Source organism: Cenococcum geophilum (assembly GCF_001692895.1).
Source record: "Cenococcum geophilum 1.58 unplaced genomic scaffold K441scaffold_134, whole genome shotgun sequence".
NCBI lineage: Eukaryota > Fungi > Ascomycota > Dothideomycetes > Gloniales > Gloniaceae > Cenococcum > Cenococcum geophilum.
Window position 1 is genome coordinate 26,828 of NW_027137692.1, and position 26,305 is coordinate 53,132.

The 26,305-nt window shown below is 46.2% G+C and overlaps 10 protein-coding genes across 10 annotated transcripts; 4 read left to right on the top strand and 6 right to left on the bottom strand.

Moving 5' to 3' along the window:
• Window positions 1–3,820: 3,820 nt before the first annotated feature.
• K441DRAFT_599098 (heterokaryon incompatibility protein) lies at window positions 3,821–5,291 on the top strand (the record flags this gene model as incomplete). The annotated part of the gene is made up of 2 exons (XM_067645138.1): window positions 3,821–4,521; window positions 4,586–5,291. Coding segments are annotated over 2 exons (1,407 nt in total), but the record flags the coding sequence as incomplete, so codon positions are not given.
• A 627-nt stretch (window positions 5,292–5,918) lies between these two features.
• K441DRAFT_650020 (FabD/lysophospholipase-like protein) lies at window positions 5,919–8,265 on the top strand. Its single transcript, XM_067646967.1, has 3 exons — window positions 5,919–6,206; window positions 6,250–6,492; window positions 6,541–8,265. The coding sequence occupies exons 1-3, from the start codon at window positions 5,995–5,997 to the stop codon at window positions 8,066–8,068; spliced, it is 1,983 nt and encodes a 660-aa protein (XP_067496054.1). The 5' UTR covers window positions 5,919–5,994; the 3' UTR covers window positions 8,069–8,265.
• A 3,550-nt stretch (window positions 8,266–11,815) lies between these two features.
• Window positions 11,816–12,898, bottom strand: K441DRAFT_52076 (uncharacterized protein). Its single transcript, XM_067642140.1, has 2 exons — window positions 12,575–12,898; window positions 11,816–12,517 (listed from the first exon to the last, which is right to left on the bottom strand). The coding sequence occupies exons 1-2, from the start codon at window positions 12,603–12,605 to the stop codon at window positions 12,063–12,065; spliced, it is 486 nt and encodes a 161-aa protein (XP_067496055.1). The 5' UTR covers window positions 12,606–12,898; the 3' UTR covers window positions 11,816–12,062.
• A 1,071-nt stretch (window positions 12,899–13,969) lies between these two features.
• K441DRAFT_52105 (uncharacterized protein) lies at window positions 13,970–14,921 on the top strand. Its single transcript, XM_067642144.1, has 2 exons — window positions 13,970–14,820; window positions 14,877–14,921. Exon 1 carries the CDS (start codon window positions 14,199–14,201, stop codon window positions 14,682–14,684), a length of 486 nt encoding a protein of 161 aa, XP_067496056.1. The 5' UTR covers window positions 13,970–14,198; the 3' UTR covers window positions 14,685–14,820; window positions 14,877–14,921.
• A 1,614-nt stretch (window positions 14,922–16,535) lies between these two features.
• K441DRAFT_52095 (uncharacterized protein) lies at window positions 16,536–18,021 on the bottom strand. The gene is made up of 5 exons (XM_067642142.1): window positions 17,694–18,021; window positions 17,538–17,640; window positions 17,287–17,487; window positions 17,072–17,147; window positions 16,536–17,014 (listed from the first exon to the last, which is right to left on the bottom strand). Exons 2-5 carry the CDS (start codon window positions 17,638–17,640, stop codon window positions 16,696–16,698), a joined length of 699 nt encoding a protein of 232 aa, XP_067496057.1. The 5' UTR covers window positions 17,694–18,021; the 3' UTR covers window positions 16,536–16,695.
• Window positions 17,663–18,160, bottom strand: K441DRAFT_52112 (uncharacterized protein). The gene has a single exon (XM_067642145.1). The coding sequence runs from the start codon at window positions 17,969–17,971 to the stop codon at window positions 17,699–17,701; it is 273 nt and encodes a 90-aa protein (XP_067496058.1). The 5' UTR covers window positions 17,972–18,160; the 3' UTR covers window positions 17,663–17,698.
• An 866-nt stretch (window positions 18,161–19,026) lies between these two features.
• Window positions 19,027–20,836, top strand: K441DRAFT_599087 (putative amino acid permease; the record flags this gene model as incomplete). The annotated part of the gene is made up of 6 exons (XM_067645137.1): window positions 19,027–19,113; window positions 19,177–19,247; window positions 19,301–19,414; window positions 19,468–19,550; window positions 19,607–20,005; window positions 20,055–20,836. The coding sequence occupies 6 exons, from the start codon at window positions 19,027–19,029 to the stop codon at window positions 20,834–20,836; spliced, it is 1,536 nt and encodes a 511-aa protein (XP_067496059.1).
• A 456-nt stretch (window positions 20,837–21,292) lies between these two features.
• Window positions 21,293–21,941, bottom strand: K441DRAFT_672208 (uncharacterized protein). Its single transcript, XM_067650525.1, has one exon. It carries the CDS (start codon window positions 21,832–21,834, stop codon window positions 21,628–21,630), a length of 207 nt encoding a protein of 68 aa, XP_067496060.1. The 5' UTR covers window positions 21,835–21,941; the 3' UTR covers window positions 21,293–21,627.
• A 522-nt stretch (window positions 21,942–22,463) lies between these two features.
• On the bottom strand, window positions 22,464–23,165 carry K441DRAFT_672209 (uncharacterized protein). The gene has a single exon (XM_067650526.1). It carries the CDS (start codon window positions 23,102–23,104, stop codon window positions 22,484–22,486), a length of 621 nt encoding a protein of 206 aa, XP_067496061.1. The 5' UTR covers window positions 23,105–23,165; the 3' UTR covers window positions 22,464–22,483.
• A 1,174-nt stretch (window positions 23,166–24,339) lies between these two features.
• K441DRAFT_672210 (uncharacterized protein) lies at window positions 24,340–25,054 on the bottom strand. Its single transcript, XM_067650527.1, has one exon. It carries the CDS (start codon window positions 24,609–24,611, stop codon window positions 24,453–24,455), a length of 159 nt encoding a protein of 52 aa, XP_067496062.1. The 5' UTR covers window positions 24,612–25,054; the 3' UTR covers window positions 24,340–24,452.
• Window positions 25,055–26,305: the final 1,251 nt, after the last annotated feature.

The following is a 26,305-nucleotide window of genomic DNA, read 5'->3' on the forward strand; positions in this document are numbered from 1 at the left end:
GCTTGTTGGTGTAGCGAGTAAGTTAATCTATCTAAGATGGACAAGATGCCATAACTGCTGACCGTGGTCTGCTTGTTGGTGTAGGAAGTAAGTTAATCCATCTGAGATGGACGAGATACCATGACTGCTGACCGTAGTCTGCTTGTTGGTGTAGCGAGTAAGTCGATCTATTTAAGATGGATGAGATGCCATAACTGTTAACCGTGGTCTACTTGTTGGTGTAGTTTGTAAGTCAATTTATCTAAAATGGACAAGATGCTATAACTGCTGACCGTGGTCTACTTGTTGGTGTAGGAAGTAAGTTAATATATTTAAGATAGATGAGATTCTATAACTGCTGACCGTAGTCTGCCTGTTGGTGTAGAAAGTAAGTTAATCTATCTAAGATGGATAAGATGCCATAACTGCTGACCGTGGTCTGCTTGTTGGTGTAGGAAGTAAGTTAATCTATTTGAGATGGACAAAATGCCATGACTGCTGACCGTGATCTGCTTGCTGGTGTAGTTTGTAAGTTAATCTATCTAAAATGGATGAGATGCCATGACTGCTGACCATAGTCTACTTGTTGGTGTAGCGAGTAAGTTAATCTATCTAAGATAGACGAGATGCCATGACTGCTGACCGTGGTCTGCTTGTTGGAATAGCGAGTAAGTTAGTCTAAAATGGACGAGATGCTATAACTGCTGACCGTGGTCTGCTTGTTGGTGTAGTTTGTAGGTCAATTTATTTAAAATGGACGAGATGCTATAACTGCTGACCGTGGTCTGCTTATTGGTGTAGGAAGTAAGTTAATTTATCTCAGATGGACGAGATGCCATGACTACTAACCGTGGTCTGCTTGTTGGTGTAGTTTGTAAGTCGATCTATCTAAAATAGATAAGATGCCATAACTGCTGACCGTGGTCTACTTGTTGGTGTAGGAAGTAAGTTGATCTATTTAAAATAGACGAGATGCTATGACTGCTGACCGTGGTCTGCTTGTTGGTGTAGGAAGTAAGTCGATCTATTTGAGATGGATAAGATGCTATAACTGCTAACCGTAGTCTGCTTGTTGGTGTAGGAAGTAAGTCGATCTATCTGAGATGGATGAGATGCTATAACTACTGACTATGGTCTACTTGTTGGTGTAGGAAGTAAGTTAATCTATCCGAGATGAACAAGATGACATGACTGCTGACCGTGGTCTGCTTGCTGGTGTAGGAAGTAAGTTGATCTATCTGAGATGGACAAGATGCCATAACTGCTGACCGTAGTCTGCTTGTTGGTGTAGCGAGTAAGTCAATCTATTTGAGATGGACGAGATGCTATAACTGCTGACCGTAGTCTGTTTATTGGTGTAGGAAGTAAGTTAACCTATCTAAGATAGATAAGATGCCATAACTACTAACCGTAGTCTGCTTGTTGGTGTAGTTTGTAAATTAATCTATCTGAGATGGACGAGATGCCATAACTGCTGACTATGGTCTGCTTGTTGGTGTAGTTTGTAAGTCGATCTATCTAAATAGATAAGATGCTATGACTGCTGACCGCGATCTGCATGTTGGTGTAGCGAGTAAGTTAATCTCTTTAAGATCGATAAGACGTTATAACTGCTAACTGTGGTCTACTTATTGGTGTAGTTTGTGAGTCAATCTATCCAAGATGGATAAGATGCCATAACTGCTAACCGTAGTCTGCTTGTTGGTGTAGCGAGTAAGTCAATCTATCTAAGATAGACAAGATACTATAACTGCTGACCGTAGTCTACTTGTTGGTGTAGGAAGTAAGTTAATCTATTTAAAATAGATGAGATGCTATAACTGCTAACCGTGGTTTGCTTGTTGGTGTAGGAAGTAAGTTAATCTATCTAAGGTGGATGAGATGCTATAACTGCTGACCGTGGTCTGCTTGTTGGTGTAGGAAGTAAGTTAATATATTTAAAATGGATAAGATACCATAACTGCTGACCATAGTCTGCTGTTGGTGTAGTTTGTAAGTTAATCTATTTAAGGTAGATGAGATGCTATAACTGCTGACCGTGGTCTGCTTGTTGGTGTAGGAAGTAAGTTAATCTATCTAAGATGGATAAGATACTATAACTGCTGACCGTGGTCTGCTTATTGGTGTAGCGAGTAAGTTAATCTATCTAAAATAGATAAGATGTTATAACTACTGACCGTGGTCTGCTTGTTGGTGTAGGAAGTAAGTTAATCTATTTAAGATAAATAAGATACCATGACTACTGACCGTGGTCTGCTTGTTAATGTAGCGGGTAAGTTAATATATCTAAGATAGATAAGATGCTATAACTACTAACCGTGGTCTGTTTATTGGTGTAGCGAGTATGTTAATCTATTTAAGATGGATAAGATGCCATAACTGCTGACCGTAGTCTGCTTATTGGTGTAGCGAGTAAGTTAATCTATCCAAAATGGATGAGATGCCATGACTGCTGACTGTGGTCTACTTGTTGGTGTAGGAAGTAAGTTAATCTATCTGAGATGGACAAGATACTATAACTGCTGACCGTGGTCTGCTTGTTGGTGTAGGAAGTAAGTTGATCTATCTAAGATAAATAAGATGCTATAACTGCTGATCGTGGTCTGCTTGTTGGTGTAGGAAGTAAGTTGATCTATTTAAGATAAATAAGATGCTATAACTGCTGACCCTGGTCTGCTTATTGGTGTAGGAAGTAAGTTAATCTATTTAAGATAGATAAGATACCATGACTGCTGACCGTAGTCTGCTTGTTGGTGTAGGAAGTAAGTCAATCTATTTAAGATGGACGTGATGCTATAACTGCTGACCGTGATTTACTTGTTGGTATAGTTCGTAAGTCGATCTATTTAAGATGGATGAGATGCCATAACTGCTGACCGTGGTCTGCTTGTTGGTGTAGGAAGTAAGTCGATCTATCTAAGATAGATAAGATGCCATAACTGCTGACCGTGGTCTGCTCTTTGGTATAGGAAGTAAGTCGATCTATCTGAGATAGATAAGATACCATGACTGCTGACCGTGGTCTGCTTGTTGGTGTAGTTCGTAAGTCGATCTATCTGAGATGGACAAGATGCTATAACTTCTGACTGTGGTCTGCTTGTTGGTGTAGGAAGTAAGTTAATCTATCTGAAATAGACGAGATGCCATGACTGCTAACCGTAGTCTGCTTGTTGGTGTAGGAAGTAAGTTAATCTATTTAAGATAGATGAGATGCTATAACTGCTGACCGTGGTTTGCTTAATGGTGTAGGAAGTAAGTTGATCTATCTGAGATGGATGAGATGCCATAACTGCTGACCGTGGTCCATTTATTGGCGTAGAATGTAAGTCTTTCATTTTAGGTCTTTATTTTTTTTATGTTATACTGACTTAGAGCTTAGAAATCTTGGACGTCTTTTATTAACCATCAGTTTGCCGCAAGCTTTTTTAGCAACCAGCCCTGGAGCCCACCTTCTGGAAATTTTGCCTCTGCTCGATTGTGTTCGTGCTGCGTAGGTCTAATATCTATAGAACACTGCAATAGTGCTCTAGAATTACGCACTTTAGGAAATAATTGTCCTCTCTGCAAGCTGCTCATTAATGTGGTTCCGCGTAATTATAGTGGCGGTTATCAACAGATTCCTATAATCAGAGATGGTTCAGCCCTTACAGTTACTACAGGTGGTCCACGTGTTATCCGCCTTTGTGCTAATCTAGGTTCGTCTCTACCTTTATTTAATATATTTAATAATATCGCTTACTACTTTACATTAGCAAAAGAACTATCAATAGATGGCAGCCACGATATCCAAATTAAGCCTCCTATTTTGCAAACAATCAATCGCTCCCCAGCCGGTAGCGCTCCATACTTCCAATTGCTGCGCGAATGGCTTCGGGGGTGCGAAAAACATCAAAAATGTCGCAAGCGAATATCATACTGGCCGACGAGGGTCATCTTTGTTGGAGGTCCAGATCCTAATAAATTGGAACTCCAGGAACAAGCTAGCGGAGAGGACTATATTGCGCTCTCGCACTGCTGGGGTACTCCAGCGGATGAGGAGAAGAAGCGGTTCTGCACCACTCCAGAAAACTATCAAGATCGGGTAAAGAATGGGTTCAGCTACGATAATCTGCCAAAGACATTTCAAGATGCAGTTCAAGTGACTCGCGGACTTCGTAAAGAGTACCTCTGGATCGATTCTCTTTGTATAATTCAAGGAGACAAGGAGGATTGGCAAAACGAAGCTGGGCATATGGAAGAAGTCTTTGCCTCCGCCTACTGCACCATTGCGGCGAGTTCGGCGCCTGATTGGAAAGACGGATTCCTTGAGCGGGACCTGAGTCCTCAGTATTTTCAGATCGAAGATAGCTCCGGCAGACAGGTTTATGTCTGCGATAATACGGACGACTTTAGTAAAGATGTGGATGAAGGACCCCTTAATAAGAGAGCTTGGGTACTACAGGAGCGAGTGCTCTCCCGCAGAACTATCCATTTTTCTGCGAAACAGACGTACTGGGAGTGTGCCAAAGGCGTACTTTGCGAAAATTTCACAAGTCTAGTATGGTAAGGCTAAAGCTAAAGCCTATGGTAGAGTGGCATGTTCTAACATTACGATTATGCATTCCAGCCCACCTGGAAGGCAACATTTTATTCTTGATCCTAATTTTCCCGAACGGCTCAGGGAGTCAGGGTACGATCGCACGGTTGACTTTATCAAATTTCTTTTTAAGAAGTATTCACAATGTGGTCTTACCAATGAATCCGATAGGGATACTGCGATTTCTGGCTTGGTTAAGCGCATAAAAAGTGCGTTGCAGACTGAAGGGAGATACGGAGTGTTTCAATGTTTCTTTTCTAGTCTCCTTCTGTGGAAGCGGTGCGACGAGGAGAAGACGGATCCGATTGTTTACGAAGGTCGAATGGTACCATCCTGGTCTTGGATGGTATATAATGGAGGAATCGATTTTATGTCGAATTCGAGGCTCATGGTTCCGCGCTATGAAGATCTTCGATTTGACACCAGCCGAGGGGCATTAGTCGTGAAGATTAGGCAGTTTGAAAATTGCCGAATGGAACGGGAAGAGAAAGAGCATGCCATTTTTGCTGATCCAGGAAGAGTGGGGTCATTATGGTTTGATACGGCAACCGGAATTGAGTTCAGGCATTGTGTTGTCGTTGGGATGCCTAGAGGCCGAGAGAAAGACTCCCAGAAGACTTACTATATACTGGTTGTCCGAGTAAAAGCACTAGAGAAGGAGTATGAAAGACTCGGAGTTGGGGAAGTCAAAGCACGCTATGTATCGAAGGAGAGCGATACCAGGAAACTCGTGTGAATTTGTTATTAGTTTATGAGTTAATAGTTTTCTTACGAGATATGATATAAGAATATAAATATTGACGCTCCTAGGTTATTGGCTTTAGTAACCCTTAATTAGAACAATATGGAACTCCTCCTTTACTAGTACAAAATTGCCAGTTCTCGTACTCCTTGAGCATTGTGACGGGCTCGTACAAATGCCTCTGAACCGAAGCTTGTAGATTGCTACCATACAAAGATACTGTTGGATCACAAGGTGATATCACGTATCTACAGGTTGTAGGTAGTATGATGGTTGTTGTTGATTGTTTTTCTAAGAAAGGGGGAGGGTAAGGAACTTAAGGTTCCTTACCACGCTAGTGCCGCGGCGACACGTGACGACACGTGACGACCGCTTGCCTTATTCCCGACAGATATAGCGACGTGTGTTACAAACGTCGGCTAAAGTGTCTCAGACCACAACGGGACAGATGGCCTAAACTGGTTTAGCGCCATCGGGCCGGATTTATCCGGCCTCCCATTGTGGTCTGAGTATGCTGAGACAAAGAGGATGCAGGGGCTAAACCGCATTAGCTGCAAGCGGCATGCGACCCCACACCTCTTTTCTCTTGCGATAGCCCGCCGGCGTCACAACTACGCTAATTCCACCCGCACACTCTGCGCACTCTATCCCTTGCTAAAAGGGTAGTCTCTACCTGGCGAATATACTAATTTATCAAATGCAGGCCGCTCGGTATGGAGAGATGAGCCCTGTTGACGAGACCAGGCTCTGCTTGTTATCTCTTGATGGTGGTGGGGTCCGGGGCCTGTCAGCGCTCTACATCTTGAAGGCCCTTATGGAGCAACTTAACAAGGAGCGTCGAAATAACAACCTTCCTCCTGTAAAGCCATGCGAAATATTCGACCTTATTGGCGGAACTAGTACAGGCGGGTACGTATAGCACACTTCTCTACAATTTAACTAATGTAGGTAGGCTTATCGCCATTATGCTAGGCCGGCTCCAGATGAACGTAGACGAATGCATTTCGGAATACAAGAACATTATGAAGGAGGTTTTTGAAAACAAGTCAGGTTGGCTCCCAATCAGCTGGACAAGCAGAATTAAGACGCAGTTCGATTCAAAGAGGCTGAAGGACGCGATTAAGGGGGTGATAACCCGAATAGGTGCTTCTGAGACAGACCTCTTCAATAATGGGAAACCTCGCCAGTGCAAAGTGTAAGTACGCATTTAGACGGACTTTATAGCCTACTTATAGGAGATTAGCTTCGTATGCGCCACTGCGAGAGAAACTAGTAGTATTATACGCCTTAGAAGTTACAGTCTACCTGGCGCAAATGACATTGGGGCGACCATTTGCGATGCCGCTCTTGCGACTTCAGCAGCGACTAGCTTCTTCAATGCTGTCTCTATTGAGGCAGGTATATTTGTAGATGGTGCACTACGTGCAAATAATCCAGTTGATGAGGTTGAAGATGAGGCTTCAAATATCTGGTGCCCTCAAACAGGTGACTTAAAGCCTTTAGTAAAGTGCTTTATTTCAATTGGGACGGGGAACCCAGGCACAAGAGCGCTTAGAGATAGTATGCTAAGATCCTTTTACGAGACGTTGGTTAGTATTACAACCGAAACGGAGTATACGGAAAGGAAGTTTATATCAAGGTGGCGGCGACACTACGACGAAAAACGTTTCTTTCGCTTTAATGTTGATCAAGGACTACACGGAGTTGGCTTGGCCGAGTATAAAGAGGAGGGAATAATTGAGGCAGCAACGCGCCAATATCTCGATCACCAGGCTCAGAGATTCCGGGTGAGAGACTGTGTTCAAAATTTGAGGTTGGCGTCGACGTACACGGATCAAGGGCGATGGAAGGAGGCGGAAGAGCTGCAAGTGCAAGTGCTAGAGATGAGCAAGAAGAGATTCGGAGTGAACCATTCTTCCACGCTGACCAGCATGGCCAACTTGGCGTCGGCGTCTGCGGATCGAGGGCGATGGAAAGAGGCAGAAGAACTGCAAGTGCACGTAATGGAGACGAGGAAGAGGATGCTGGACGCGGACCATCCTTCCACGCTAACCAGCATGGCCAACCTGGCATCGACATACAAGGATCAAGGCCGATGGAAAGAGGCGGAAGAGTTGCAATTGCACGTGCTGGAGACCAGAAAGAGGGTGCTGGGCGTGGAGCATCCTTCCACGCTGACCAGCATAGCCAACCTAGCAGTGGCGTACAGCAATCAAGGGCGATGGAAGGAGGCTGAAGAGCTGTTTGTTCAAGTGATGGAGATGAGCAAGAAGAAACTCGGAACGTACCATCCAGACACGCTGAGTAGCATGACCAACCTGGCGGTGGCGTATAGTAGCCAAGGGCGATGGAAGGAAGCCGAAGAACTGCAAGTTCAAGTGCTGGAGACGAGAAAGAGGATGCTAGGCGCGGACCATCCTTCCACGCTGACCAGCATGGCCAACCTGGCGTTGACGTATACGGATCAAGGGCGATGGAAGGATGCCGAAGAACTGCAAGTGCAAGTGCTGGAGATGAGCAAGAAGATATTCGGAGTGAACCATCCTTCCACGCTGATCAGCATGGCCAACCTGGCGTCGGCGTACGCGGATCAAGGGCGATGGAAGGAGGCCGAAGAACTGCAAGTGCAAGTGCTGGAGATGAGCAAGAAGATATTCGGAGTGAACCATCCTTCCACGCTGGTCAGCATGAACAACCTTGCCTACACTTGGAGACGCCAAGGCCGAGATAGGGAGGCTCTTAAACTCATGGAGGAATGTGTGGAGCTCTGAAATCAGATCAGAGATGTTAACCATCCTGATACTCTGTCTTCATCCGCAACATTGACTAGGTGGCAAATTGAGGACTCAGAGATTGGTGATATAGTTGTTAGCAGGAGTAAGACTGGAACTAATAAAATGTAGCAAATTTCCTGATTATAAATGAGATCTCAGCTTTGTGGCGGTTGTTGCCGTACTGTAATACCCGGATTAGTTCCTGCGGTGGGCGTGCTCCAAATTGCCCTCGTTCCCTCGTTCTAACCTATTGTAACAAGGCCATCCTCGAAAACTCATGGCAAACAACGCCCGCAAGTTCTCAGTGGCAACACTCACACTCCATTCTTTAAAGGTTCAACGCCTTTCTTTCGTAGAGGGGGACCGGGGATCAGCGGGAGTATATGGCTTGCTAATTTGCCACAGCGAGGCTTAGAGTAATTATCCCCTAGATCAAGTGACGACATTGCTACTTATAGAACCACGTGCTGAAGATTTGCCGCTTGCATCTCGTTAGAGGCAGATGAACGCCTCGATCATGCTAGCAGGGAGGATGGCCGACCCGCTCTGATCATGACCTTGTGATTTGAGACGGAGCGAGCTCTAAAGGTGTCTGTTAGGGACATTTTGTTGATTACAGGCAAAACTCCTTGGTACGATACCGGGTATATAACGATACCTTTGGTATTACGATCTACACGCCCTAATCAAGCCTTTTTTGGTGTAATTAACGATAATCTGACTTTTGACGATATCGTTAGGTGCCTCCACCAAAATCGGTATAACCAGTTTTAATTTATTGGATTTGGCCTTACTCACCGTAAGTTTAGCCATCAACTTTTATCACACAATGATCGAAATCTATCAAATTGACCCTCAGATCTTACTCTCCATACTTGATTCTACCTTATTGGTTATAGGTAGGTCTCAAAATTCTGAGAGGCAACGTCGCCATGGATTCTCTGACTTTGAACGCCAGAAAATACGCGCCCACCACCAAAAACTAGCAGAGCTCTACGCTGGGCCCGATCGCGATGCGGAAACAGATAAGGAGGACGCCTAATAACCTCAAATCAAGCTTAATGAGGCGCTAAAGGCCTTGCGAACGCTTTAATTGTATAAAGAATAATAGGAAGTTAGTGATAGAGAGGTTATTATAACTCTATTAAGGCACGATCGTCAAAGTCAAGACGGCTTCAAAATACCAAGCAAGTGGCGATCACCTCTCTTTTTGGTAGAGCCAGTCGCCCAATTACAGCTTCGCGCACGTAGATACACAATACATACTATAATTTTGATTTTTGGTGTATCTTACGTACAAAACCTAAATACAACGATACCATTGGTATTACGATACGTTCGGCTGCAGAAGCCATATCGTACTAAGGAGTTTTGCCTGTAGTCGCATGTCCCGAAGATTGACGGAGTCGTGCCAATAAATGCCAAGCTTGCTTCAGCCTTGTCGCCACGTGCTCGCCTGGCGACTGGCCGTGCTTAACGGCAGCAAATAACTACAGGCAAAACTCCTTAGTACGATATGGCTTCTGCAGCCGAACGTATCGTAATACCAATGGTATGGAATGTACTCTGGTATCTCTAGTTGCTCTAAAGACTAAATCCAGGACACTAGCACGCAGAATTAAACGTAGGATTTTCAGTTCTTAATAGATATAGATTAGGAGGTATTCGAGGTTGAGATGAGGTCGGGAATTGATTTATGCCAAGCCGTTATGAACCGTTACCTCCACGTGCCCCGCGCTAGGGGGCGATCTTCATCGGCCATTAGTACAGTCATGGGTCATAAGTCTCCGGTCGGAAGCGATTTCCCACCAAAACTCAACCTTTTCGCAGCGCATCTTCATAATAAAAACTATTAAAGTTTAAGCTATAAAATTATCTATTTAGATTTTAATAATAAATTATTATTCTAAAGATAAATATATTCTAAAGTTTATACACTTAAATTTTAAGCAATTTTAAGCGAATTTGTATGGTGTAACGGCGCTATTGCACGTTACCTGCCAAATTCTGCCATATTCTGCCGACCTGCGATTGGCCCCCTAAAGCTAGCGCCTTGGCGGCTCACCCCTACATATTTGTTTACATCGGTCCTGGCGACCCCTTTTCCTTCTCTTTAGCTTAGTATCTTCGTAATACAGCATTCTACAAGCTTCGGTTCAGAGGCATTTGTACGAGCCGTAACATATGGGAAATTGAGATTTTTAACTTTTACTTACTTTACAGCTTTATAATAATTTTCCACGTTATTAAAATACCAATAATAGAAAGTTTTAATTAAAGTAAAAATCTACTAATAGCTTTAATTTTAACTTAATAAAATATTGTGGTGGGTATAAAATCTTAAGGTGTTTTAGGTGAGTTTTAGTGTAAAAAGGCTCCGAGCCGGAGACTTTTGTCCTAGTACTGTAGTTACAGTAGGTTATTTCGCCGACGAACACGATATGCCGCAGAAATCCTGGCACTGGAATTTGAGATCCGTCATTTGTGTCGACCTTTTAAGCGCGTCGTTCGTCGCCATGACAGATCCGTCGCGATCAGCAATAATCAAAGCAAAGCCCATTGCACACGTGTTGGATGCGTTTCGCGATTCCGCTCAGTCGCTTTACACTTCCAGTCCCACCACGGTGCTGGATCGAATACGTAATGAAGGTCAGGGTGTCGGACCTGCCATAATACTTTTCTAATAGACACAGGCCCTCAAAATCACGCCCTTGATCTCATATCGGCACTGCAAATCCTTCCCGCCTCTCGTTCGTTGCCATCCAGCAGCGGCGGAAAGAATCTCTTCAGCAATCTGTCCACGCTTAACCTCGCGATTAACACCGGGGATTTCGATTTAGGACGCGTCATACCCCTCCTTACTGCAGTCCTCAACGATAAATCTAATGCCGTTATATAGGAGGAGGCCTGTGGCCTACTTACAGAATCGGCGCTCACGACTGGTGCTAAACTATTAACGCCTTCCCCGTCCGGCCCTTTACGTACCGCGTCCTCTCAGCAGATACCTTAGACATTTAATATGGGGAGCCTTGCAGACACATCAACTCTGACGTAGAATGTAGATTCTATACTTAAGGTTGAAGTGGAGGATAATCTCAAGATTGACTATCTGCACGTTTTTAATACGTTCTTTGGGCGAATACAAAGGCTCTATCAAATAAAGACGGCGGTACTACAGAGTTGCAAAGAGATGGAGCCGCCACTGTTTCAAGAAGGCGTCGGTTGGGCGGAGTGGCCTAAGGGATGTGAGGAGACAGCGGTACTGTAATCCTTCGCCGTCATATCGACCGATTTCTGTTGTTGCAGATTAACATAACTTCCATCCTTTGAAGCGTCGTCGCTACGTCACCAACCTGAACATGTCGATTCCTGGATCAGTTAGCGAGCGAAAACTGGACGTGGGCCTAGTATAACAATGAGCTAGAGGTGAGGACAACTACAGCAGTCCCTGGCTTGATGTTGTGAGGTTTGTAAGGACCATTTTAGCCATTGCTACTGAATGCTAGAAGACAGGGGATCTACGATAGCGACTTACCGTAAACAGATTTTAGATCTAAACACTGTTTCGTGAATAACAGCGGAAGATGCTGCTACATTAAATAACCTGATCTTGTTGTTTTTCCCTTAACTACATAGGAGTGAATATCTGCCGTTCTAGTCTAGTTGTACCGTAGATCTATTACACAGGAAGGTAATAAGTGTAAGTCACTGGTGGTGGTTGTAGGTTACTAAAGTGGGGTGTGGCGAGTGTTAGAGTACTAAAATTAGGCATTAAGAGATGCGACATAGACATCAAATTCCTCAATTTATTTATCCCGATCTTCAGAGATGCTGGCCAGCTTATCCAGAACCGACCCAAAGAACTGTCCCCAATACCCGTCCTCTCCTTCATCCATCCCATACTTCAGTAAATTACCATGCAATCTAACCAACCGAAAAACTCCACGTATTGAATCTGTACTTAGCCTCTCAAACCGATCCAGATCCGGACCTAGAATATGCACACCACTTCTCCTAGACACCAGATCCTCGCGCGGATACGCGTAGTAGATGGAATGTTCATGTCCAACAATGGTAAGCGCAGGCTCGACCATCGTCGTTGCTCGAACGGAGCTTGCGCGATTTGTGCGAGTTCCTGCTTTTTGCGCAAGGATGTGGCGATCCATATACTCATCTGCAGTTCTGCCTCGGTGTGATCTCCGGATGCGGGTTTAACCTCAAATCCAGAAAAGAGGGCGGTCCGCTTTGTGAATGTATCGAGTGTGTCCGATTTCCCTATTATCCGCGGCGTCGAGTCTTTTGTAGAGGGCTGAGATATTGGAGTCGCGATGCGAGTGTGAGAGGACGTAGTCGGTTTTGCGGTCGATGGGTTTGCGGCGGGTAGAGTGGGTGGGGGTGGGGGCGGGGATCGTGGAGAGGTAGAGGGGATTGATGGACTATGATTGACTGGACAAATGGCGGGTTAGCTATGTCTTGAGAGGATTCGCGGGAAGGTGCACGTACACGCTCTGGAACCACCATCTATTGTTACCATATAAATCCATGGCCAAATAAACCAGAGGCCGCACTACATCATCGCACTACGCATTCTCATCCCGGCTGCCATGCTTGCAATCGCGCGCATTGAGAAAGATCTTCTTGGCCTCCTTCCATATGATTAACAGCTCCTCGGTGGAGCGAGTGTCGCTGCGGTCGAAGTCGGTCGGTTTGGTGGTTTGGTGGCCCACTTTAGGGTCGTTCTTGGTGACATGCTAGACACATGTGAATCTGATTTAGGAACGTTGGGTCACATGCACGTACCTGCAAGCCCTGAGAAATGAAGCCAAAGTCAATACCTCGGCAAGCCGGTCACAGAGTCGTTCAGCGTGCTTTGGGGGGGCCTCCTTTAGGCCATTAAGGCTCTGCACTCCTCAGTATAATTGGTGTCTCGCGCGTCGGACTTGATGAACGTTTCGGACTCGAGGAAATACGACTAGCAGGAGGGCTGAATGTGTTCCTTTCGTTTAAAGCTAGTGGAGTTTTACTTCCGAGTTGCGACACGCTTTGCTCAGGCTGAATATCATCGGCATCATCGGTTCTTCGCCGCTTCGGGCTATCGCTGCGATGCGGGCGCGCGCTTCAATGGAGCTGGGCGCAGCTTCAAGTCATCGTCGGGCGGAGGAGGTAGGATTCATGCCCAGAAGCAAGCCACAAGCTGATGCGATCGTACTAAGGCATAGAAGGAGGACTTTCTGAGTCAATTGTTGTGGGTATGAGAGTTGTTGGATGCCTAGTTACATAACGCTGGGTTGTTTGTTATTGCGTGATGGGCACTAGTTAAGTTCCTCACAAAAATCACCATCTGGTACTAGCTGGCATTTGCCCCGCTATTAGAACCTCTTAGCATCTACCCCACCAACCTCCACCTCTACATGCCATCCTGTGGCGAAAGCGCGTTTGAATGCCAACTTCTCTCTTTATTCGCGTAAAAAATTAAACGCCTCTTAAACAATTGAGAGACGTATAATTTTCGGTGAGGATGAAGAAAGACTTTGGGGTAGCCGTTGTTGCCACTGGGTGGCATTTGATACGGTTCGTGCGGAAGGCGCTAAGAGGTTTCGAGCATAGCCTCCAGCTAGGACTGGATCAGATCTCGGGAGAGTGAGGGATCCGGAACCAGGCACCCGGACCAAGATCTACTACGGGAACCAAAACGGGGCCCATGGCTAGCCAGGCACAACCCATGATCGACGTTTAATCCACTGAAGACGGGAAATGAACGTGATACCCTGGAAACCTAAAGATCGCTTTACGGATATTCATACTGAGCAAGGGATGGGTTAGAGAGAATATCCTCTAACCCGTTGCTTCTGGCACTATGTTATTGATAGGGATCCAGGTTAAGGGATAAAACAAGTGTTGGAAAACAAGCCCGCAATGATATCACGTGATGAGACTTGAGGGAGAAATCTCTTGGCAGGAATCTGACCAATCAGACAACTTCGACCGTCGGTCGAAGTTCCTTGAAATCTCTTCAACCACCTATATAGAAAATAAGCAATACACAGAGTTTTAGCCCCATAACCTCACCTCAACAAGTGTGTGACTGATTTGGAGAGAATCACATCGTTCACCCAGCTGCGTATGGATGTTAAAATTATTATTAGATCGTTTTCAAAGATCCACCTTCCAGCATTGTTTCCTCATTAATATTCTGCAGTATTCAAGAAGAGGTTCTATGGTAGTCGTGATGTTCTGTGTGGGAGACCCCGCTGAGCCTCGGCTCGCTACCTGTTCGGGATTTGGGGAAATGCCGTTTTGGCATGAAAATGGTTTACCCGATCGCGCCCTAATGGCATGCATCAACAGCTCCTCTCCCATCGCCTGGCCGCCATGGCTTCTTCCTCTCCCTCCTCCCTCTCCCCGCACTCCCTCGATCGAATCTAAGACTGGCTGCGCACTCACCGCATCGCCGCTCCGCCCACCGACTCCCCCAAAATCGCCAGCAACCACACCTCCACGACTGAAGCTTGTCTGTCCGTATCCATGGATCCCATTGACGAAGAGGCCTTCGATTACGAGGATAAGCGTACACTGGCCGACTTTGCGCTGGTCGACACCCTACAATAGGTGAAGAGGATATTCTAGGGCGCCACTCTCTGCACACAGTTCGGAAGAGACGAGAATGCATGGTGCTTCAGCGTCGCCTGGCCACTTATTGAGCTTGCCATTAAGCTTCACGGCAAGGACAAGTGGCGGCCTGAGAGCGTGTAAGTCCCACTCTCCCCATATGCCTTCGCCGCTAAACTCGCAGGCAATCCCAAAGCATAAATCCCTTGTACCTCTCCCGCATACCCGACCCCTCCACACCGAGCAAGGAACGCTATCTCTTCCGCATAACTGATTTCTGCTTCTCGTACTCGTACCTCAATCCGCATTTCCGCGTGCTATACAACCGGCTGGAGGAAGTCAATGTAATGCACGTCTCCCATACCACATAATTTCACCACGCGTGCCGTCCTCTTTTCGGGGATCGAGGTCAAGCCAGAGAATGGCGACCGGGAGGAGGCGGAGCTGCAGATGGGCATTTGGATGGCGGCAAATTTGCGGAAGAAGATGGAGTTGGCAAGGAGAGCTTTTTCTGGAAATCCTGTATCGGAAAGCAAACCTGCGTCTAATTCTGGAATCGGTCATGATTCAAACGAGACCCAAAATCCCGATGTCAATGCAGACGACCCCTCCATTACAGCCCTCCTCGAACCCGCCCTCGCTATATCGGCCACGAGCACAAAATCTACTACGCCTACCCATCTTCTGTCACTGGGGACATGACGATCCTCGGACCGGACGAAAAGTTCACAAATTTGTCAACGCGGTCTGTCCAGGGCATCTTCAAACTCATTAGCTTTTATGCTACCATCTTGGACTATGGATATCGGGTAGAAATGGAGAGTGAGGAACAATCGGAGGGAGGACTCTGGGGCAACTATTTGGAGAAAGTTATTAAGGAAGTTGGCAGAGGCATTTACCGATGAGGTAACGAAAGAGATCTGGAGCTGGTTCATATGACACGAATTTATGAATCACGAGTTTTACCGGTCGCCACCGCCCCCGAGGAACTTCTCGAAGCGTGAGATCCACATGCTGCGCTGGGCTAGCGCTGGAATGCTCTGCATCACTGTGGGTCCCGTCATAGTTCCTGTAGTATATCCTGATCTCGTCGCATGATTACGATTGCAACCTGCCAGCAGACGCTATCACGACACTCGATGAGAGCTCGCGGGAGCTAGCAGGGAAGATGGCTGAGCCGCTCCCACTCAACCTTGTTATGAATAGTTTTTTAACGGGAATGAATATAGAAGTTAGGGCAGACGCCATGATGGGGAAATCTCAGCGAGGACAAAATGGGGATCTCCGAAGAGGATCGACATACAGAACCGTCCCGCACCCCTAGCCTACTCTAGATCGAGCTAGAATAGGTCCACTAAGGAAACCTCGTGGCACCTACCGCACCACCACTGTCATATGCAATCCAATGGCGACAATGCTTTCCCCAGATTCTCTCTTCATTTGTGTCAAAAAATAATGTTCCTCGCACAAGGGTGTGGCCAGAGCGGGTCTGCCACTCTCCCTGCTTGTGGTGGCGACATCCAACACGAAATCACTTTGATTACCGTTAGATATCACTCACAAGCATACTTACAGAGCTTAACCCGTTGCGCCTTTGCACTAGCTTCGCATTCTATGTTCTCCATTTGCCACTCATTCAGAGCTTCCAGCGAAGGCTCTGTCAAGATGGTGAGGGCTAAGGACCTGTTTCTGTAACTAGAAGCATATTTTCAAATTCAAAATGGCCCCTCACTGCAGCTTTGGAAGCTGGCTAAAGAGAGATCAAGCGCTAGCCTCAAATAATGGCAGCTCTACCGACACGATCTCATGGAACGGCAGTAGTGCGCTAAGTAAGGTTAACTATACTTAAAGCCGCTATTCTACAGATCCGGCGGGTATCAGAGGTCTTTCGACGTTATCCTGACCTCGATCTTCCTGTGCACCCATACCCGGTTTTCCTCCTCCAACGGCTCCTCGTTGATGCTATTGTTAGCCGTCACCGTCGTTCGCGCGTGTGCGCAGTCGGGTCGTTCCGTTCACGGCTCCTTCTCGGACCGTGGCTCTCCTATCTTCGCTCCTACATCTGTTGTAACTTCCCGCCGTGTGTGCGTGCTGTTTATTCTCACGCTCCCTCCATACATTCGGCTTGTGGCGATGGTGGACAATTGCAGAGCGCCATAGTTGGTGTGGAATTGCAGCACGAATTGCTTTATAAGTGGTGTGGTGGTAGTAAAAAGGCTGTAGTGCAGCTCGATTTGGGTCCGAATAGCCGCGCCGGTGCCGTCGAGGGTAGGGCTTGTGGAGGAGAGGTAACCTGGTAGACGGAAAGCGCGGAGAACTGCAAATGCGATGATACTTGAGTATACAGTTAGAAGCAATAAACCCATCTTACATGCCAGTTTTGAAACTTACAACAGGCGTGTCCCAAACAGAAGGATAGCTTTTATTTTGGCAGTGGATTGCATTTGCACATTTATAGCAAGGTAGACTAGTGACAAGAATAAGCCCGCTTCGACTAGTATACTGGTGATTTTAACAAATTGCCAGCAAGCTAGCCGCGTTATGTTAGTTATCGGAAGGCCTAATGATATAGAATGTTAGACGTACAAGACCTTGACACTACGCACCATACTGGATCCACAGATAATGCAGATTGCACTTTAGCGTAATTGCGAAGACGAATGTAATCCCAGCAATAATCGTTAGGATAAGCCCTGTTCTTAAGACTAGGTTTAAATATGGCCTATAAACTCGTATAAGCAAGAAGAGAATGCTGAGTTTTGTATAATATATTCCAACAATATATGTGTTGTTAATAGCGTAAGCAACTGGTTCGAATTAGCGCGGTGAATAAAGGCGTCGGACTGGGAGAAAGCACTTTTTAAACTTAGATGAGATTCTCTAGTGAGATCAAGTCGACGGATTTGCTGAATCCTTTCGACACTTCGGAGAATTAGAGCGGATTCAGCGATGCAGAACATCTAAAAGTATGTTAATACTGAGGGTTAACAGAGCTGTCGGACTACAGCATTACCGTAGCTAGGAGACAGAAGGCATCGTCCTTGTTGCAGACGGGCTTCTTAAGACCAGCACTTGTGGTGTAGACGCGAACCGCAACAGAAGAAAGAGCAATGATGAAGCCGATGATATTAACAATTGGAATGACGCCGCTGCGGTCGCCTGGGATAACAACCCCGGCTGGAGAGGTGTAAACCCCAGGTTCTGACACAAGGAACAAGAAACTAAAAATGAGCGTATATAGGAAACGAAAAGCAAAGAAGAAGATTTAGCAAATGCTATGACAATAGGCATGTATATAGAGTAGGTGGTTATAGTGGTCAGTGTAAACCCTAGGATTTGCTGTTTCGCCCGTTCTGTGATTCGCGGCCAATCTTAACGGATGGGCTGTATCTAGGACATCTAGTTACACAGGAGAGTCCGGTTGTGTAAGTTATAATAAGCAAAAAAAGAAAGCGGGGGAAAACGGGGGGTTCTATTAAAGATCGTGATCTAGGAACTGCCCACGCTGCTATCCCAGCAGAAGTCAAAAGAAAAGTCAAGCTAATTGGCCCGTGCAAGCAACATTTCTAGCCATCAGACGCAGCATTGAGGGCAGCACGGCCAATAATATTGGCAAGTTCCTCGATTCGTAAAAAAATAAAATATACAAAATGAAGGGTCTTATGGGAGATCATCGGAAACGGTCCGGCCGCTGTGGAGATGTGCAACAGCTCGTGCCGAAACGCCTTCGATAATTAACAATCAAAGGTCGAACAGATGCAGCTTCCTCGATGCTTCCCGTGGAGTATTCCGTAAAGCAAGAGGACGAGTAAAGGACGGATGGAGGACGGGTGGAAGACGGGTGGAAGACGGGCGGAAGACGAGAAGAGGTCGTGCCACTAAGAGCACCCAAACCCTGCATTGAGGCGCAAAGCTGTTTCCCGGCAGAGTTTCCCCGCGGCACCAAGAGCCTATCAGTGGCTTCTACCTAGTCCTGTTGGTCACAAGGAACGAGCCCGTGTTATAGGCGAACGGTTCTGGTCAGCCATGCTGCCTAGACACGCCGGGGAAAACGTTAGGGTAGCCGAGTAGGAGCTAGATGTCAACAGCTAGCTTCCTTTAGTATGACCCGGGAGTAAAAACCCACCATTCCAGACTAGTGTAGGACATACAGCGTTTTTCTTTTACGCCTTACACCTGAAAGACTAAGTCCACGATTCATTCAGCAGTATATGATCTCGTGTCATCCTGTACAGCTCCATAAAAATCGAGCCATCGCATTATTTTTTCTATCGTCTTGCTCTCTTTCTGCGATATTAAATTTTCTCCTCAGCAGAGTGTGCAATCGACTGCTACCAACCGCCGAAATGAAGGCTGCCGTCGCCGAAAAATGGACCGGCACCCACGAGGACAAGCAGGACATGGAGAAGTTGCAATTGTCACAGGTTGTAAGAGTATGCATGAACCGTCCCGCTCCCGTCCGTATACACGTACGCCTAAACTGACTGTTAGTACAGCGCAACTTTGGTCGAATTGCTATGTTTGGTTTTGCGTCCACTCTGATCTGTACTTGGGAAATCGTTCTTGGGTATACATTTTCCTTACACCCCCGCGGCATGCAGACCTGACATGTGCTATCAGGGCGCTCTCACTCAGCTTACCTAACGGAGGCACTGCTGGGCTGTTCTGGAATTACATCATTGTAGTCGTAGGATTTGGAATGGTGTATGCCAGTATCGCCGAATTGGGCTCAGTGTAACAGGTCTCCGACTCTAGCGACCCAATTAACACTGACAGTTTCACGCCAGGATTCCAACCTCGGGTGGCCAGTATTACTGGGTCTCTGTACTGGCACCGCGCAGATATCACAAATACCTCAGCTATGTTACTGGTAAATTCTCCCTTACGCGAGCCCTTGTAAACGTAGGTACTAACCAGTCTACATAGGCTGGCTCTGCACGACTGCCTGGCAAACGGGTATCTCGTCCAGTGCTTTTCTGGCCGGAACCATCATCCAGGGCTTGTTCGTCTTGAACATCCCAGGCTATCAGTTTAAGGCTTATCATGGTACTTTGCTTGTAATTGGAATCACCTTTTTCGCCATCATCTTCAACACTATCCTAGCGAAGAAACTGCCTCTAATCGAGGGACTACTTGTATTCCTCCATATCTTAGGCGTAGTCATTGTAATCCCGCTATGGGTGCTAGCGCCACTAAGAGACGCCCATTCCGTCTTTGTCGATTTCACTAACAATGGAGGATGGAGCACGAATGGTTTGTCTATGATGATCGGCATGCTTCCGGTTGCATTGTCTCTGCTCGGTCTCGACTGCTCAGTGCATATGGGTAAGTAATGCTGTTCTAGCATATTTTTGCACACCACTAATTTTTTCAGCCGAGGAGACCAAAGATTCGTCCAGAACCCTTCCAGTATCCCTGATGCTAGGTTTTGTCGTGAACGCGCTGCTGGGTTTCTTCGTCCTCGTAACCGTAATCTTCACCTTAGGTGACATTGAGACCATTCTGGCAACGCCAACTGGATATCCATTTCTCCAGATCTTCTATAACACCACAAGAAGCCTTACTGGGACGAACATAATGGCCGCAGTTATCATCATCAACCTAACAGCTAGCTCGATCGCCGTGCTCGCCACCGCATCCCGCCAACTCTGGGCATTCGCCCGCAATAAAGGCTTGCCGTTCTCATTCATGCTAGCACCCGCCATCCTTCCACACCAGCTCCCGCTTAACGCTCTCTTCGTCTCCCTAGTCATTACCATCCTTCTTTCCCTCATCAATATCGGCTCCTCCGCCGCGCTGAACGCCATCTACTCCCTCAACGCCGGTAGCCTATTGACCTCTTATATGATCACAATTGGCTGCATGCTGTTCCGACGTCTCCAGGGCCACAAGCTGCCACCGTCCCGCTGGAGTCTGGGGCGCTGGGGTCTCCCAATTAATGTTGGCGCCATGTGCTATCTGCTTCCTGTGTACGTCTTCAGCTTCTTCCCTGGCGTCGTCAACCCGACGCCTGTGACCATGAATTGGGGCATTGTCATGTATGGTGGCGTCGTCATTTTCTCCACCCTGTACTATATATTTAGGGGCCGGTTTCACTACCAGCCGCCGAAGGAGCAGGTGCGCGGAGAATTTTTGATAGAAGTAGAGCTGGAGTAGTGACGATTGGCTAGATATATGTATGCACGAATGGTGTGTTGATGAGTCGCATGAATAGTTTAGCTGCATATATTAGAATTTAATAGGAGAGGCATTAGAAGACATACTTCAAGAACTTCGACATCTACATTGGATGGGTATGGATTTGGAGCTCAGGCTGGCAAGTACAATTGGCTGAAATTTAGAGCTTTATTTGCGTATATCTGAGTACATTACGGTATACCTGATTACATGCGTTCCAACGCTAGTTATCATTTCCACTAGCCTTAACCAGCATTTTTCCACTTTATGCTGTAGTCATATCTCTAGCTATCGGCTTACATTCTTCATTTATACTCCAGTCATAATAGTCATAAAAGACTATATCAGTGTCTATGACATTCCCTGCTTCCTCCCGTTGCTGTTAGCGACTTAGTTAATCGAGGCATGAGCACAGCAAGAAGGATGCATGCAAGCCTGTATGATTGGATTGTCTATAAACGAGGATCCAAAGCTAAAGAAAAGGAAAAGAAAGGAAGGGACAAGCAGCACTGCTTGAAGTCTTATACAATCTTCTGGTCACGTGATTACAACTATCTGCCAAGTTCTGCCGCAATCTGCCGTTTTCTGCCAGTGCCGTAACAGTTGCCATCATCCAGACGTGCGTAACTTTGGTGAAATCTGCTGTTGCCTAAGCTGTGGTTCTGCCCGTATTCCCAAGGTAGATTGGCCGCTTAAGCAAGCTGGAATTTCCAGTTCGCCTATTACCAGATATGATTACGAGGTATAAGTGTTGAATTGAGGTTATGGAGCTATAACTCTGGTGGCGTAGATAGACGCACCACAGCTGTTTGACGTCGCAATCTGGTTAATACAACCTCAGGATTGTATGGAATAAGGCCAGTCTTTGCCCATCCTGATAGGATAGATGAGGATTTAAATGTAGCTATACGAATTAGGTGCAGAGCGTGGAGGAATTCAACAGTGTTGAAGTTTGTGCAGCCTGTTCGCACAGCCATCTCAACAGCCTGTCTATGGTAGTGCCTGAACGGCTGGAAGAGAACAACATCGAGCGGTTGCAGAAAGTGGCTTGTATGGAGCGGAATAGCTAATAGATGGATGTTCTTCTCCTCACAATATTCTGCAAATTCCTTTGTGAGGTGTGAACCATTGCCATCTAGTAATAGCAGCCGATGCGCACCCATCTGTCGAGCAGCGCTCTGCCTATCAAAGTGCTGAATCCAATCAAACGCGAGGTCGTCATTTGAATAGCCTTTAGTTTGAGCGCCTAGCATATAGTTGCCAGGTATACTTGTATCATTAAGGTGTTGATGCATGATTTGTTGGCCCTTAATAATAACTGCTGGAGCAAGTACAACTCCATCACCAGATGTAGCCTCTAACACCGACGCGAAATCGCGATTTGTCTCGCTGGCTGAGTGCATTCTTGTCGACCTGAATCGAAGTTCCTTACTACCATCGTAATACTGTCTGACGACCTAGATCGTCTATACGAACTATGTCTCAGTTGTCTCGTATCTTGAGCTCGTATGTCTCATCGAACGTCTCATTACCTGTTTCTCTTAACTATGACCTACTACATGACGACGTCGTCGTCATTGTATTTGGACCTACCTGATGTATATAAGAGAGCTTCTAGAGCCCTCTTTAATAAACAGAGTTCTCATTCCTGATCGTCCGTTCAACAATTCTCTTGGTGTCTGATACACGCGTAATTATCCACTGGCTGCCACCAATTCCAATACGAAATCCAGACTCGTCAAAGTTGTATTCGTCGCATGGTAGAATACCCCATTGCTCCTTCGTATTCCTATACAAAGTATACCATTCCTGTATCGCGGCAGGATCGTTCGCAGCAGCTCGATCAATCTCTATAGGCTTCTGCTTGACCTTATACACTGTTGGGTTTCGTTTGAGGAATCTCTTAGTCCAGTCGCGTCCAAGAGTAGGTGGTTCGGTACCATCAGGCGCATGGAGCTTAAGGATACGCTGCGCGCAATTGTGGACTTGGTGGAACAGCGCGCCAACTCCAAGGCGGTCTATTCGATCGATATAGGATAGGAGCATAGCCTCCTGGTGTTGATTAAGCATCTTATTACTGCCAGGCCTCTGCATCTTGCTCTTAATGCCGTTAACGCGGTTGTAGACACGTTTAAACGGCGCGTTGTGTAGGCGGGCTGCTAATCGAATATTGGGTGTTTCCATGCGTGATAACTCACGAAGTGCATCTTGCACGCGTATCTCAATAATTTCGGATTCTGTAGGCATGGTTGTGGTGATTCAATTGTATGAGGAAATAGGTGAGGCTTGATCTTGGGTACACGTTCCGTTGAGCTGCGTAGGACTATGAGCGTAAGCGAATAGTCCGTGGGGCGGATAGTGGGTGAAGGTCAGGAACAAATTTGGGAGTTTCGCATACGTAAAAATCCAGAATTACTTGCTGTTGCTATTACTGCTGCTACTAGGGTGCGTTTGGGGGAAGGGAGGGAAATCTCGGAGAGCCCCTAATACATTATTGAGCGACAAATGGTTGGCCTGAGGCGCAACGTTGCGACTGCGACGGCGACGCAGATCAACACCATAAATCAAGAAACCCGCATGCGGTACAAATAGGTCAGAACTATATCGAGCAGGTCTGTGCGCGAACACCAGTTTTAAAATAACGCGTGTATCTATATAGAATTCAATTATTAATTACACCACCACTATACCTTTTAACATGCTAGAATTAATGTCGACATTGTTCAGCCTACCTCATATCGCGCGACTTAACCCCAAAAATTCAGCTTATATAGCAATTTTATATGGACTTCAGCGAACATTACTAACTTCGTATTCCTAAGCACGAGTATTTAATTCAGCTGATTTAATTGGCTAATTCTTACCGATAACCGTTGGACGCGAATTGCCGTGCTAGGGGATAGGGCTGCACCAACTGCACCCCTAGCACTATCACATAGAATGCATGGATGGACCCGGAGACGAAGTGGGACCTGCGACTTTTACCAAGGTCAAACGTCAGCGGTGAGCGGTTATCGGTGGTTTGATAGCTAAATCTCTCAACGAGACTTGCAATCACGGTGTGACGATGGTGAAGAAAGTGCAGTAAATCGCGATATGAGGGAACCCCCCACGCATCCTTCCCTATTCCAGCCGCTCCATACTTTACTTAATACGATTTTCCAGATGGCTCCATCTTCCTCTAATATGCCCTCCGGATTCCTGAAGACGGTTCGTTCATCGCGCTTCTCTAGGGCGTTTCCACACCATGGTATCCAGAAACAGCGTGAGCCCCTGCGTCCCGCCGGTTGAAAAGGGCGGCTTTATGCCTCCATGCGTGGTGTGCTGCCCAACCACCAAGGCATTCCAGATACTGGAAAGCGGCCAGCGTCAGGTGTTCCGAAGCCAAGCTCGTCAGCCAGTATATTCTGCCATAATTAGTACTGAGCAGCGAGAATAGTGTGGTTGAGGGAAGCCGGGATAAAAAAGCACTCTCAGCCAATGCGCCGACCCTAGTATTGGAGGGGAAAAAGAGGAAAAGAGCTAAAAGGCTCAATCTATGTGGGGAAGATGATACTAGGGCTCAATTCTATAGTCCAAGTCGGATTAAGGTTGCCTAGGTAGTGCAGGCAGAAAAAGATGCTCTAGAAGACCAAGAAAGGCGAGATAAGAAGGCTAAAAAAGCCCAGCAGGTTGCTAATCGAGAGGCTAAGGATAAGAGAAAGGTAGAGAGGGCTGTACAGCGCCAGATTGCAAAGGAAGAGCGTAAGAGCATTGCTGTCAATCGAAGGTCCGTGCGCAGATGTCAGGAAAGGAAAACTCGTGTGAAGATTGATCTATGAAGAAAATGAAGCTATATATACACGTGGTTGACTGAGTCGGTGACCGAGTCAAGGGGTCGGTGACCGAGTCAAGGTGGCAAAATCCGATTCAGGTCGACAATTGCAGACGAAAAGGCCAAGGTAGCAGCCAAAAAAAGAGCTCTACAGACGACTCTACAAAAGGAGAAGGCAGATACAAAGTGTTGAACGGACTCGTGTGTATATTAATCTATGAAGGAAAAGGGACTATATATACATGGTGCAGGTGGTAAGACATACAAGGGTAAGTAGCTGAGTGGTGAGATATACGAGAGTAAGCAGCTGAAAAATAGTAAGCAAATCCGTCTCAGTTCGACACAAAGGCACAGAAAAAGGTCGTTGTACAGGCACCTAGGCCTAAACCGAGGCTTAGGGGGGCAAAGTCTAGGAATTATGTTGGAAAACAAGCCCGCAACGATATCACGTGATGAGACTTGTGGGAGAAATCTCTTGGCAGGAATCTGACCAATCAGACAACTTCGACCGTCGGTCGAAGTTCCTTGAAATCTCTTCAACCACCTATATAGAAAATAAGTAATACACAGAGTTTTAGCCTCATAACCTCATATTACAACAAATTAAGAGTCAGGAAGGATAGTTGTGGTTAATGAGGACAAAGTAAGGTCAAATCAAGTCAACTCTTGGGGACGGACAATGTCACGGCACCGTTATAGACCCTAGTCAGGGGCTCGCTTAGAGACTTGGCGCCTGTATATAGACGTGTCCTTTCCTCGACCTTCTCTGCTCCTTAGCTTAGTATCTTCGTAATACAGCATTCTACAAGCTTCGGTTCAGAGGCATTTGTACGAGCCGTAACAGACAATTAATAGGCCTAGTCGTTATACAACTTAAAAGCTATCACTTGGAAATTGGCCTATATAGTCTACTTTATATTTCCTATAACTTTTATCCTAATCTTAGTTGCTATTGTTAATTAATGTGATAACTTGTCCGGCCCGGAGGGGTATAAAAAAGTGGTCATAAAGCCGGTGTGGTCATGTGACCGGGAGCTTAGGCACTCTCTACGATCCTTATCTTAGGTGCCCCAGACCCTCGTTGAGGAATTACCTCTCACTTTATGAATATTATGCAATTCTGTCATAAAATTCTGCCAAGGAAGGTGCCGTGCGCAAGCGATCTAGCCAATCAGAGCACGTGCGAGGCAATTCCTCTCCGAGGGTCTGAGAGAAAATGGGCGCGTTTTGCACCCTTACACCTCATAGTTTCCTCGTGCTTTTAAGATAGAACTTCCCCACTATAACTTATTTTTCCCTAAGATTGGGTGAGCTACTTCTTAGCTATAATAAGAAGTAGCTCACCCAATCTTAGGGAAAAATAAGTTGTGGTGGTAAAATGCGATTGAGGTTCCGATACAGCTGGTTAGGTTGGCCTGGTTTCAAAAAATACATTTTTGAACTTTAAGGGTATATATCGACCCCTAATACGTAGGCTAGCTAATTAAATTAATTAGAATATATAAGAAGAAGAAGTTATAATTCAAACGCATTAACAACTGTAGCTATAGCTGCTAAATTGGCCTTATTATGGCTGCTTAAAAATAACATATGTTGAAAAAGTGGCCTGGCTTACAGCAAGCACGCGCCCATAA